General features: G+C 37.0%; 1 protein-coding gene across 3 annotated transcripts in view; it reads right to left on the bottom strand.

Annotated features, from left to right (window-relative positions):
• Positions 1–15,314, bottom strand: part of LRBA (LPS responsive beige-like anchor protein) — a 364,153-nt gene that overhangs the window by 290,061 nt on the left and 58,778 nt on the right. For all 3 annotated transcript variants that reach the window (XM_066186497.1, XM_066186498.1, XM_066186496.1), the window contains 5 exons: positions 13,782–13,905; positions 13,333–13,525; positions 2,692–3,717; positions 1,726–1,901; positions 388–541 (listed from right to left, as the gene is read on the bottom strand). In XM_066186497.1, the coding sequence (XP_066042594.1) occupies positions 388–541; positions 1,726–1,901; positions 2,692–3,717; positions 13,333–13,525; positions 13,782–13,905 (1,673 nt within the window). The remainder of the gene's footprint in view (positions 1–387; positions 542–1,725; positions 1,902–2,691; positions 3,718–13,332; positions 13,526–13,781; positions 13,906–15,314) is intronic.

Below are 15,314 nucleotides of genomic sequence, written 5' to 3'. Positions count from 1 at the left end.
ACGTTTACTTCTTCACAAAGACAATATTCCTGCACACTAAATGAAGAAAAATGTGTGCTGGAAGTCCACTATCAGTCACATTCAAAAGTAATAACTACTCATATTCTAGGAACAATCATTAGTATTGGGATTTAATTCCATTCCAGACCGCTGTGGGGCAACAGAGGCAGGAAACTTTTATTTTATGTCTTCAGGCAAAGAAGGCAAGCACCTAATTTATCTTAGACAAAACATGGAGGCAACAAAGGGAGGAAAGAGATGCCTGTGGAAACACTCAACATGCATCTCCCGTTTCCCAGAATGACAGATAAAATAATTAACACACTCCACAAAGAAAAGCATCCTCCCATAAGTGAGGAATTTTCAAATAAAAATGGAATTTCTTACTGTAGCAGACGTGGCAGCAGAAAGCAATGGCAAGATACCACCACAAGCCATGATCATGTTGTCCATCACTTGAGAGATGAGGTGGATCGTGTTGTGCACAAACACCACATTGTCGCTGCTATTCACAAAGTCCATCACAGTTTTTGTAGAATGGCTGTCCAAAAATTAAAAAAAAAAAAAAAAAAGACATTCAGAATAGAGCTTTATTTTGAGGGTATTTTAACATATTTCTGGTTTTCCAAACTAAAACCAGACACTTAGCAATGGGGCAGCAAATAACACAAGACTGTAAGGGTCAACTGATGTATCTCAATCTACACCTAAAACTACATCTCCTTTCTGTTCATGAACTGCTCAAGATCACAGGTTGCTAAAAACACCAAGATGACTGCTAATCCTCATTTGTATAAGGATACATTACAGGCTTGTCTATGACTGCATGCTAGCCAAAGTCACTGTATCAGGAAACAGAATAAAGTCTCCTGAAACAGTGAACTAGATTTGAACTTAAATCGTTGGAAAACTAAAGCAAATACTAAGGGTTGCTCAGAGTAATTAAAACTCAACCAAGCAGAAAAACTTAGACAAAAACTTTCCAAAACAGAGGCTAAAATAGAAATATATTTTAGCTATATCAAATGATGTCCTGATGAACTTAAACATATCCTAAAAATTATAGTCAGACAAAAATTCACCTCAGTTTAAACTGTTTGAATCACTTAACTATGCTATTACTTCACCCTGACATTCCTTTTTATCAGGTCACTACAGCTATACAGTACTATTCAATTTACATTTGACATTCACTACTAAAAGTTAACAATGGACACTCCTCTTACTTCAGTTATTAAACTTTAAAATTAAATCACAGAATTATTGCTGTTTTTAAAGATCTTCATGATTATGTTCCAGATCTCTATTAGAAGTTAATCTTCAAATTAACATCTCAGTGTGTGTAAATGCAGAAACAAGGAATACTATTTTGGATATATTACCTTTCCTATCCACTTAGATAAGAATAGAAGACACAGGCCCCTAAATACATTAGGAAAATTAAAATCTTGCTTGAATAAAAGTCAACAGCTAGACTACCACTGACTTACACGTGGCCAGGATTTCAGTACCGATCTGCTTGCAGGCCCTGAACCAATACACATATATGTCTGTAAAGAATCTTTTAAAAAACAGAAAAAAATCTGAGAATAATTTGGTGTAGGTCACAAAATAAGTCAGGCTATTGAATAATGAGTAAAACACCAGACGTCCATGAGTCTAAGTCAATGAGCCCCTTGTAACTGCACCCAGTCTGGATCATTCCACACAAAGCACAGGATGTACCTCCTCCACATCTGAATATCTGTTTCTATGGAGAAGAGCAGGTCTGTGAGCAGGCGCTGGTGCATCAGCGACCACTTGAACTCGGGAATACGGAACACCGCTGACCTCGTGTCCCTCCTCTGCCCATCCGATGGAGCAGCCAGCTCCTGTCCTGAGGAAACCTGCTGCCTTGAGGGCTGAATGCACAGTTTGCAGACAAAAAAGAAAACAAAACACAAAACCCACACTCTGGTTATTAGTTCCTGTGGTACACATTGGAATGCATTTAATAGACTTGAGATTTTAGATACGCAACAAGTCCAGGCTGTGTACACAGTTCCAAATAAAGCTAAAACTATCACACAAATGCTATTTAATGGATATACCAAAACTACAAACTAGGCTACAGCTGCCAGTCTAGGTATTCTCGAGCAGCCACCCAACCTTACCAGGGGTGGAAAATATGTTGCTGTAGACAGCGGTTTTCCTCCTTTAAGGAAGAATGGTGCAGACTGAAGAGCATCCATTAGGAGGTATCTCTGCAGAAGGGAAGTACTCAGAGAGATGACTATTTAGCCATTAAAAGCTGGACTAGAAACTAAAGACTAGAGGGCTGGAGCACTGAAGCACACAACAGAAGCCCTGCCTTAATTCATACTTGTACAAAGAAGGTAGGACACCGTGATGTAGTGACAATCCTATCAATTTCTATAATTTAAAACAGCTGAGATGAAGTTGCCATCTAGCCAAATACTCAGTTTATATCAGCATTCATATGTGGATGCACAAAAACCTTAGAGACTTCTCAGTAAACAAATTAATAACAATAACGGGTATTTAACCGAGGGTTAGAAGTATTTTATAGATAACTCACAAAAATCACACACGTTATTATCCCCAGAATGTTTAGATACGCTTTCTCAAAGAATACATTTTAAAAACCCTTTCATTTTTAAGCTAGATGGATGAAGGACAGGTAGAACTTACCTCAGGCATGGATCTGGGGGGCAGAGGTGCTTCTAGACGGGTGCTAGCTTTCAGCTCCAGTCTTTCTGTATCTGATGCAACACTGGAAACATCAAGCTTGGCAATTCTTTTATCAGAAGCTCCAGCAGGCTCTGCCATGTGTGCATTTGCATTTTCCACAGTTGTTTTGGTTTCACTAGTAACTACATTTCCTTTCTTCAGCTTCTTTTTTCCTGCTGAATCTGGCTGAGTTACTACTTCTGGAACTGCAGAACTCACTGTCTCTGGCAAAGTCAGTTCTTGTTTCTTCTCCTCCACACCTTCAGTACCCTCAGATTGTAAAAGCCCAGTTTCAGGTTGCTCCTCTGATGTTTCTTCCTGCTTTGTCACTTCACTTGCATTAGAGCCACATTCCTTGTTCCTTTCTGCAAGCTCTTCTGAAGGTAAAGGCAAACTACTTTCATCTTTCAAATCAACAAAGTCATCTTCGTCTTCCACCTCTACTGCTGATTTTTCCAGTCCTTCTGGACTTGTGGGAGTTTCTCCTTCCACAGGAGTTTGCATGGCCAGAGAAGCAGCAGTGACAGCAACTGTTTCTTTCACAAGCTCATCAGCTTTGCTAGAATCTTCAATTGCTTCAGCTATTCCACTACTGATTTCTGAGACACTGGGCTTCACTGTTTCTGGTTCTGGAGAAAATTCCACACAAGGCAGTGCTTTTAAATCCTGTGTAGTACCCACATCCTCCCCTTCTAATTCTTCCTTATGATTAGACGCTGAATGAGTTTGTTGGCCACCATCTGACGAGTTTTCTTTCTCTTTTTTTTCAGTTCTGCACTCTGTATCACCCTCAGTAATGCAGGAAGGAGCAGCAGCATTTTCTTTTAACTCCAAAGATTGTTGTTTTCCCTTAGTTTCAGCTTCTTTGCTAATCCCAGAGATTGTTCTAATTGGAGTTGAAGAATGTACTCCACTCCCTTCACCGCCTTTCCCTTGGTATTCCTTGTACATTTGGGAAAGACTATCTTTGTGCATTTCAAAAGTTACCTGAAAGAACAGAGTTCAAAGGACATTAAAAACTATAGGGTAATGACTGTTTTCTTAAAAAAAAATTTAAACGAAATCAATGCTCAAATGAAAAATTTATATTGGATATTCCTTTTCATAAAAAAAACCTTCACATGAGACCGCTTCAACTGACAGCAAGTTTTTCTTACATCTACCTGGTTTTCCTGGCTAAAAGGCAGTAAAAAAAGTAAAGCCAGTGTCAAAAAACCCCTAACTAGACTGATTCAAAGGACATTCTAAGCATAAAATCCACAGAACTACGAGATTTGAAAACCTCAATTTTTTTGTCAAGGGGGAGGCTGTGACAAGTAGCAGAGCTTTCACATCTTTTAAGCACCTTTAGTATACTGAAAAATCCACAAAGATACATAAACTTTTGAAAACTATGCACTAAAAAGTACAATCTCTCAAAGTCAGAGCAGAGAGAAGCACCTAACAAAGCCAAAATCCTGTGGATCCCCAAATGATACCCAAAACTCTCCAGAAGACATTTTCTCTGGTGAGTGCTATTCACCCCATCTCAGCCAGAGAAAAGCTACACAAACTGATTAAAGTGAAAAGACTTCTCTACTCAGCTGAAAATATTATTGTTGTTTTTAAATATTTTAAAAAAATCCAGATAGAAAAATTCTTTATATATCCACTAATAAAACTCATTTTCCCAAATAAACAGCTGTGTTTTAAAAAATAAAATATCACTAGACTAACTTGAGTTTTTATTACACTGTTATTCAATTTAGTTTATCCATACCTTTCCATTTAGGATTTAGATTTATATTCCATAACACAAGTGTTTATTTATCTGTAAGCTCAGTTCTCAGAACTTTCCCAACATAAGCTCCACCTGAGAGTTTTTTAAAATCATTTTCTGTATCAAACATTTTCCACAGGCAAAGCAGAGCAGTGCATTCCACTAAATACACAAACACACACTTCTTTATTCTCTTACATACTCAGCTCATTCATTTGGATCTCATCTAAAAATTCCGTGTGCACGGTATTCAAAGTGATGATTAGTCAGTAGGAATATTTTCCCTTAAGATGACACAGAAAAGTCAAAAATATTTTTTCAGGTTAAAAAGATACTGGAAATTGCAGTTAACAAATCAGAGATAAGCAAAGAAAGAACAAAGAGGAAAAGTATTTTTGGCAGGTTCTGATGTCAATATTAGCTTTTTAACATACCATTTTCTAAATCAATCAAATACATTAAAGCACTGCAAAAGCAATGCACTATTTTAACATAATCTGAAGCATATTATCCGTTCAAGTTGATTTAATTGAAACTTTAGTGTCTAGAAACAGAACTGGGATATCTCACTCCACTTGTTTAAAAAAATAAAAAAAGAAAGTGTCCACATACTAGTTTTCATTCAGTTATACACAAAAAAAAAGTGTGAATTATTACAAATGATTGGAAGTTCATCCATCCGTAAAAATGGATCCATAATTTATTTGATTCTAGGGTTTTGCTAAAAAGAGCATGTGGGGGGCATTATTACTTTAGAAATACTTCCTGAACTGCACCACAATCAGAATGTCAAAGGCAACACAAAATAGATCATACTAATAGGCTGTGCCTTGCACTTTTCACTTGTTTTCCAAAACATGATCAGGCAAAGCTGCCACTTTAGGTCTAATCACTACTTTTCTGAAGAAGGAATCTTAACAACTTGAACTTATCACCAGCTAGCTTTGCCTCCTCTCTCTCTTCCTGTTGCTTCCTCCATTTCCACAACTACTAAAAAGCTTTGTTCCAGCAAGCACTAAAGAGACATTTAAAAAATGAAAATGTCATTGCTTAATTTCAGCCAAAAAGCACATTGCCCCACAGTATTTAGCAGTGTGAACATCCGTATTTTCACACATCATTCCTGTGTAAATTTCATTAAACTCATCTGTAGGAGCAAAAGCTACCAAGTTTATGTCTTCTCACTTTCCATGAAGACAGTTCACAGGGCTAGCAACTACTTCTGGAGAAATGGGCAGCCAGTTGTATCTTAGTAGGCACAACCTGTGACCTACTCTTTCACTATAATGCTTTTTTCTAGTGTGCTACCACCAAGCCTCATTCCCTTAACAAAAACCTATTGCAGCTTCAGATTTTCCCTTACCAGCCAAACTGATCATCTGGTTCACAGCCTTAAATCAACGTTGCTTGAAAACAAGTCAAAATCTGTTCTCCATAAGTCAGGATTTTGAGCTTAATTTTATTCTCCTCCCTCCCCTCAGAATCCTGAACTCCACCATCTCATGGTCACTGCAGCCAAGGCTGCCTCTGACATCCACTCTTCCAACCAGGTATGGTCAACATTTAAAACACAATGTATGGTACAGGGATGCAACACCATTCCACAACCAATTTCATCTGAAACCTGGAACAGACAATGCTTTGGGAGACATTACAGAGCAATACTGAAAATGACATTGCACACTGCAGGATTTTTAATTGCCACTAAAAAGAAATAGAAACAAAGACCAGCAAGAAGGTCAATACTGACAGCCTGTCTTCACAGATGGAAACTTATGGGCAAATAAATACAAGCAAAATCTGATGAGAATCTACACTGATTTCAGAACAATGCAAGAAACTATAAAAAGAGAAATATTGGTGAAGAAAATTAGGCAATACAAAAATAAAGGAAAACATCACTCCCCAAAAAAACCCAAAATCCACTCAACAAGGGCAGCAATTTCTACTTTGACCATAAATATCAACAAGAATTCATTCAACAAAGTATTAAATACTGTCCTTTAAATAAAACTCAAATTAAAATGCCAAGGCACAGAATTAGAGAGACCACATGAAACAGTATTTTTCTAACATCCATTTTGAGTCCAGGGGTTTCCTACATAACAAAAGAATACAAATTTCAGAAATTCTGCTTTGTAAAATCTAACTTTTCAACAAGGTTGCATAAACACTTTTGATCACTATATCAATCTGTAACTTGACAGGAAACCAAGAAATTGTAGTACTACAATGGAGGCACAACTCTTCTATGGTTCTGCCCAGACAATTCTTCCCCCACAACTTCTATTGCATGATGTGGCATTTATGAAGCACACAAGTACACAAAGCCAAATTACACATACAAAACAAAACACCTAAGGTTAACAAAATCAGTACCAACAAAAATGCAAAATGAAGTAGAAATTATGATTAGTAAAAGTACAGAGTCCATAATGGTATTAAAGATTAAACATTAGGATCTGCAAGCAGGCAACAATTTACAAGACAACTGCTACCATGAAGAACCTTAAATGTACATAAGTGATTTTTTTACTTTCCTCAAGGCATTTGCAACTGTAAAGCTGATAATACAAAATTAATTACCAGAAATTGTTCTAAATTAGTGAGCTAAAAGGCCAATCATTAATCTTCACCATCATTTGATGGTTAATCCATAGCTGTCTGCAATGCTTGGAATGCATCTCTACGCACTTCCAGTTGAAAGACACTTGTGAGCTAATAACTGCAACATTTGCCTCTGCCATTAATTTTAACCTAATTTGACATCCAACATTTACTAATTGTCAAGGAGAAAAATTAGCATACAGCAATGAGAAAGGGTAAGATGCTGGACATTAGCATTAAAGAATACAGAAAAAATATTTTAACTATACGTTAAGATTTTGGCCTTTTTTTCCATTTTCAGGTGGGCAATTTCATAGAGTAGAGAGGGGAAGGGAATATCTTGCCAGACATGTCAGATAATTATATATATTGCCATTTCCTTATAGAGTCTGCTCAGTGCAAACCAGCTCCTGTGCTGGTTTAAATAAACTCTTTACAACAAATGAATAAACCTTTCATAATTCCAAAAAGCATCACAACTTTTTAAATCTTAACTAGGATTTTATTGACCTGCTTTTTCCACTTCTCCTCTACTAACACCAACTGTTTCAAAAATGTAATCCAATCTCCAACCACAAACAGGCCTGTTTGGACAGGAGACACCACTATCAGAGAAATCAAAACTGATTTTCAACTCAGCACAGGAAAAGATGCAAAGGTACTGTGTGCACCACACACTGAGTTACAGTCTAACCCACTGACTTGAGGAATCCCTGGGCTGTTTCTGAGTGGTTCACAGAAGAAAGCTAAAAAAAGCAAGTTAAAATATACTTTGCAGGACACTACATATGAGAGGTTTCTAGGAGTCTAAACTTTCACCAGAAACACATTCAATGATGTACAAGGCTGGGGGAAACCACTGTTCCAAGATGGTTTCATGCTCTTATATCTTATATTTTCACCTAAGCAGCAATAGTTCTGCCTCTTTTTTCTCTCATCTTGAGAAAAAAAAAATTATAGAGTAAGAAAGCAAATACTAGTCAATATAATTCATAAAAGTCTTCTTATCCGAGGAAGAATTTTATGTATGTCAGCAGCATTTTACTTCAAATCAAATCAAGGTAGAGCTTACTGTTACATCATCGTACAACAATAAATTCAAACTGCATACCGAAGATGTATTAGCTCATTTTCACTAAGGACATCATTGCTTTTAATGAGTTTAAATTGCAAAACATGAGCACACACACAATTGTCTCAAAGTATGCATTTTCTCACTATCTCAATCCCTGCCACCATTCCTACAGTTCAAGGGACTGTCCAACCCTATCTAGTACACATTCGATATTTAGCTATTAACAAAATATTCTGTAACTAAATTCAGCACTTATCACCCCCCTTGCTGCAATGCCCAGCGACAGGTCTTATGCACTGCTCACTTCCACCATTCTTTTTCAGCATCTCCATACACTGTTGGCAGCTCTACAGCAAAGACGCCACATCCATCATCTTAAATACCAGCCAGGAGACCTAATTCAGGCCCCACAACGTGAACAGTGGTAGCTGCAATTATGGAAGAGGATCGCTTCAAATTGCAGCAACAGCAAAGAGAACCACTAACAATTCTTAAGGCTGCAGACACAGGTCCCATCTTCCAATGATTTTTTATACCAAGTCATACAGATGAGAATCCTCTCTCTCTTCAAAGTCATCTTTACTTAGGAAAACTATTTCAGAGCTACTTGCCTCTTTATGCACTAGCTCTCTCCACTGCAAATGTTCCTGTAATTCTTCTTTTTGAAAGCTCTGGCACTTAGTAGCAAATCTCGATTACACTCTTCTTTTAAGGCCTCTCTGCAGCTTTATAAAGGTTTTTGCCTGCTTTATAAAATCCCAGTTTATCTTGCTCCCTTCTATACTCCCCCCATTTCTTTCAAGATGAGTCAAATGTTAGCATCCTGCAGCTTTATTCGTGACATTGCACTCTCTCACACCAAGTCAATAATGAGATGGAGGAGCTCCCCATTAACCATCCGTGCTGCATGTGTAAGAGCCCATCACTGGTACGCAGCCCTGCCTGCTGAAGAATGAAAATACTTTCTTCTCCCTGGGGGTATTGGTTAGAAAAGCCTTCCCACACACCTACTACAAAAGCGGCAGTAATAAGGAAACACCTCATAAAGGTGAACACATCTTGGGGGGTGCTCAGTTCTAAAGAAGGCTCTACTTTCCAGTCTCCAAGCTCCCTCTGCTCTCCATATCTCACGTGACAAGCTGAGAATCATTTCTGTGTAGAATAAATAATAATATCTATTAAAAATAACTATTTATACCATTAGAATGAACATAATATTGAACAATTTCAAGGGTACTCCCAGCTTTGCTTCTGACGTACTGGGCATGGCACAAGTGAAAACCAAGAGCCTGCAGTGATACAATGACCCTCCGGGCCAGGCACCTCTGCTTCCTCTGAGGGCAATGAAGACACACTCTTCAGAGGACTGAAGAACACCTGAAGGCTTCAAAACTCTCTGGAGCTGAAGATATCTGCTGTGGGAGATCCTCCTGCCCTCATGGCAGGGATAAAAAACAGACAAAACCATCCTTAGCAAATCCTGGATGCCAATGGGATTTGGACTTCAGATTCCCATGGCCTCCTATCTTCCAAAACTACTGAGCCACGTTCACTTCTCTGCAAATTAGTTTAACTGCCACCATATATTAACTCCTCCACCACCCAATCTCTGCAGCTTCTTCCAGATTTCCCTCACCAGACAGTGATGAAAACCTGGCAAACATAGCACACATAAATGCTCTGGGGTTTTTTTCCATCTCCCTTAATTAGATGAGGAGGGCACAAAAGAATATGCAAATTTACTTAACAATTAAAAAGTTTATTACAACTGTACTTTAGAATGAAAACTGTCAATTTGTTAGAAATACACTGTAAGGTCCCACTATTAACATTTTAAGATTATACTTCTCATTCAGATCAGTGAATAAAGTTTTCCCACATAAACAGCAACAGAATTGCAGCTTACACATCTTAACATCTCTGAGTCTTACTCACTGAAAATTTCTTGAGCTATCAAAAACTAAAAATCATTCTCCACCTGAATACATTTTCTTTAACAGAAAAGGAACATGAATCAACTTTTAGGTAGTAAAATATATTTCAGGGCCTGAAATAAGCAGATGTTAGTCTTCCCAGTAGTTCAAAACATTCAGATATTTTAGAAGTGTATTATACTGTGTAAATAATTTTATTCTTTTAAAACTTGACGAAGCCGAAAGGTTAAAAAGGGATGTTGTCCATTCATTACTTGTTTCCTATTATTCTTTACTTGTTTCCTATTATTAGCCTCCAAATCATTGGTCCTTTGTAAAAGTAACAGGACTAGACAGATAAAATCTAAGGCCGAGTTAGCACGGTTGCAATGTTTAAAAAACAGAAGTTCTTCGATCCTTCCATAAATTGAACACTGGCCAGTCAGAACAAACTGGAGTTGTGATTTAATTTTACCAAAAATATTCTCACTGAACTAGAAGCAACAGATTAAACACCTTTGTACACGATGATTTAATATCTGGAAAGCATCACAAATAATACGGAAATTAACAAAATACGTGAGCAATAGTAAGGAATTTGGCTTTTAAAAGGTTGCACACACCTACACACCTTCTAAATTCTGAGTGCAAGGAAGCCAATGCAGTGCAATTATGCTGGAAAAGCCACTGCTGCTTATAAAACACTGTGCAGCTGTTGGAGGAGAGGGTTACAGTGACAAACAGCTTCCCTGCTACAAAGGTGGCAGGAAATCTATCAAACTGGACAATAAAATTGCAATTGAGTTTCTTTGGCTTTTTATAGCAGCTGCATGTATCTTGATGTGTAGCTCTGCAAAACCTATCCAATTCTGTAACACTGGTCCTTTATGTACTAGTTCTTTATCATAGAATGGTGTTATAAATTAGTGGCACGAATGGCACAGAGGGTTGTAAAAAGGAAAAATAAGCAGTAACCCAATACAATTAGAGATGAAATAGGAAAAACCCAAATTGGTTATTCTCTTAGCAATGCTAAGGAAATATTTTTGTTCCCATAATTCCCACATTACTTTGAAAGCATGCTAGAAATCAAAAACATCTGAGATGCACTTAGCATCGAACAATTTGCCCAGTGAATTATGCCTACACCAGGTTATGTGTGAATCTCTATGAATCTCAAAAGTGGTATAACAGGATACAAGACTATTTAAAATAAATAAAATTAACAGGATTAAAAAATCATTATAATTATCTGTTTATAAGGACATTTTTCAAGATCTTTTTCGTGATTTATCCTAATATATGTTTACATAATTAACAGGCAGTTCTGTAGTACCATCTAGTTTTATATGGCTAGTTTCATGATTTGTATGTATGACTTAAAAAAAAAGTTCAAATGGAAAGTGCGTAATAAAGGCGAAATTTTAAAATCCTGATAATGGCATCATCATCCATATCAGTATTGTGAAGTTAGTTTGTGGCTGCTTTTGCTGTTTAAACATTCTCATTTTGACTTCTGGAATTAGTATTTGTGCTGATGTTCAAAGAAACTGCTTTCCTTTACGAGCTCTTCAATACTCCACCACCACACTCTGCCCACACTCATAAACTTCCAAACTTGCCATCATTCAACTTCTGAAATGGGCCCAAAGAACAGACAGATATTTTATATTGACCAGAAAGTCAACAGAGTTAGACTTGGGAAAACTTACAGGGAGTTACTCCTATAACCAAGGACACATCCCTGTCACAGCATGCCAGGAACCAAAAATGAGAAACACAGATTGAAGTAGGTCCTCTTCTCATTCACTATGGCCTTTCACAAAAACATCCAGCCTTTAAAACACAAATTAATAAACCAGACCGACATTATTTTTATCTATTTTTTTTGTCTTTTCTAAAACTGTATTTTTACTTGATTTAAAAATGTCAAGTCTGATCTTGACATTTGGCCATGGCATCACAATAAAATCTTGGGTTTTTTCTCTCGGAACTCTAGATCATTGATTAGCCACATTAAGTCACTGAAGAGAATGACCAAAAATCCATATAACCTCTCTGACATAGATGCTGTTTAAACGACATTTCTGACATTACATTATCTTACAAAAGGAGTCTAGGAATAGGACTACAGATTGTAAGATAATGTGCCAGCTAATTTCTAAAGTCAAGACACCAAAGCTCTGAGTAAGAGTTAGAAAGGTGGTCTTCCTTTATTCACCCCACCATCTTTCCCCAAGGACAATTCCTAGAGACTCCCAGCAATCACACATATGCCAAATTATGCCAGTTTTACACAAAAGCACATTAGGGATCTTCACTCTGGCTACAGCTTGCCATTGCACAATTCACATATGCCCTCAGCATCTTGGGGCAAAAAAAGAGGAAACTGGTTTTGGAAGACTGCAAAGCCAAAGAAAAAGAATATTAAGAATGGTCCAACACCTAAAATGTGATCTCTGTAAGGGTTAAAATGTGGCTCTGGGTGCTTTGCACTGAAATTCCACTTAGGTAAGTGACTGTTTAATGAAGTTATTTCACCCACTTTTATTACACAATTTCTACAATTGTCTCCCCACAGCCCAAGAATCCACCATCGACCTCTCAGTGCAATAACCAGAGCTGCAAAATAACAAGGTTCTTGCTGTCCGCAGAGACTGACCTTTCTTAAGACAAAAATTCATTCAAAACTCAAGACCTCAGAAATGCCAACAATTCCTTAGTATCATAAGGTGATCTTTTGGATTCACAGATGTCTTTTTCACACTGCTAACTTGCACACGTTTAGAAACGGGTAAGTTATAATTTATTTCATTATAAGTAAATATTCTGACAACCAGAATAATTCTGAGGCCCACACTGGCCTCACTCTTTTGTTCAGAATAAGGCAGTTTAAAATACCTTTTGTACTACCATGCCTTATTCAGAGAACCATTAATAACTTTCATGATGTAACTCTGGTTGTAACAACAACAAAATTCAGACAGAACAATAACAAAGGGTAATAGTCTCATTCATACTGCAAGGATTTGCACTCTCACACCATATTCCATGGCAGTTTAACAGCTGAAGCATCTCTCTTAACTCGGATTTCTTTGCTCATTTGTTTTTCAGCCTTTTGATGTTACTAAAAGGTATTTTTGTTGATGAATAGCTATGGTGCGCCACCTTGTGTTCCTGCTGTCACTAAAAAGCAAGACCAGCACCAAAATTTTTCAGAAATGCTCCTGAAATTTGATTCATCTCACCTTTGAATGTGTGATTGACAGCGTATCCACCCACACACGCCAGCCACCCCACTCATATTTTATTGCGTGGTACAGCAAAATCCGAAATATGGTGTACACCATCTCAGTTATCTTCTGCTCCTCAGAAGTCTTTGGATTAAAACAACAAAGGGAAAGCATCCACTCCTGCCAGACAGAGCACTGCAACAAACTCCTGCAAAACACACACATGCAAATGAATCATATTATAAAATATATCTTAGAAATATACACAACAGCTAAATCAAAATCCAACATGCTTAAAAAAATTGTGACATGCAAGCTTCTCTAATTTTTCATACTGAAGATTTTGCTAGAGCACAGAATTTGCTGAAACAGCAATGAAGCTGAAATCTGCCCTCAAGAGTTTAATTTACTAGGAGTCCCTGTTATTTATTTTATCTACTTGTGCATAGAACAAGCCACCCTACCTCCTGTTTTCTCTGCTGTTATTAAACAGTTTAATCATATCCGAGAGAAAGGCTCGCCGGACCTCCAGAGTTTCTGGACACTGTGGAGAATTACGGATCAGGATTGCAATAACCTTCAAAATCTCTGTAAAACAGTTCATGAGTAACAAAATATTAGGACCAAGCACAGCATAAAACACAAGGTCTCTTTCAACAGTGTTTGTACAAGGAAAGCGACACCACATAAAAAAGTTTTATACTGAGAAAAAGCACATCTCTGTTGGAGAAGAAGGTTTAAGTAAAACAAATCCCTTCTTCCAATACTTTTCAAACCTAGTCACCCATCACAGGGATTTGCAGGCCTCTAAAGACAATACAATTCATTGAATTATCATGTTTAAGCAACACAAATATTACTGCATGACAATTGGTAAGCTACCAGAACTTGTCTGAACCATTTTTACATGAGGCTCACACTAAAAAAAGCGTCCTTTAGAAAACAAATGTATGAGAAAAATGCTCTATCTTAATAACATTGAATTTTCAAAGAATGTGACCAACTTCCAATTAAACTTAACAGTCTCTGTTATAAAAAACCTTCCTAATAAAAAATTTTTTCTCTTACTATTACAATGTTTTCTGTATTTTCAGGAGATCAAAATTGATGGTACATCACACTTTTAGAAGCAGTGAGGCAATGTTTTGTTACTTTAAAAGAAGTCAACTTTCTAAATGAATTAGGGTTTCATTTGAACACAGTCACTGTGATAGTTGCAGTTCATCTTGTACAGCTTCTTTAAAGAGAAATGCCTGATTTGATAAAAATAATGATCTTAAAAAGGGCCTCTAGAAGTCACTCTTCCTACCAGACCTACATAATTTCAGATTTAACTCAGTCTCCATATACTGACCACAGCAGTGACTGTCAACTTCAAAAATCTTAGGAGAAAGCAACAGCAAAGCAAAACATGCTCACATCTCTTGCTTCATACGGATTTACTGCAAGGAAAATGGCACAATGCAACCAGCTTTCTTTCCTCCATATCTGCTTTGCTTTCTTTTCTCTTGCCCCTCACTTTCCACCTGAAGTACACCTACAACTGTGACCTACATTTAATGACAAAGCACCTACAAAAGTGAAAAATCTGTTATTTCTCCAGAAAAAAAGTTATCTCCCAAAGCTATCGTAATTCCATTGTATTATGTACAGAGCACATTAATGATGTATACAATTCAGGAAAGGACATCAGTATTTTCTCTGAGTTCAAAAGACATCTAAAGTTTCATATCCAGATATTTCCAATAAAGTAAGCTAACCAAAACAGTGAGCAGATACTTTTCTCCTATTTTTCATCTAGCATTGTCATAGTGAATGGAATTTAAGATGAAAGGTTTTTCCATATTTCAGGTAATTTAGTCTGACATCACTAAAAAATGCATTCAGAATTTTGCTGGAACTTTAACATGTATTAAATGAAAGTATCTTGTGCATACATGTCTTAAAAAACCATTTCATAACATAACTGCATCGCCAAAAAAGGTGAGTTATGAACT

Source organism: Chamaea fasciata, unplaced genomic scaffold (genome assembly GCF_029207755.1).
Source record: "Chamaea fasciata isolate MVZ Bird 193981 ecotype frontalis unplaced genomic scaffold, bChaFas1.0.hap1 SCAF_6, whole genome shotgun sequence".
NCBI lineage: Eukaryota > Metazoa > Chordata > Aves > Passeriformes > Sylviidae > Chamaea > Chamaea fasciata.
The sequence above is the reverse complement of the archived record's forward strand: the minus strand, read 5'-3'. Positions and strand labels throughout refer to the sequence as shown.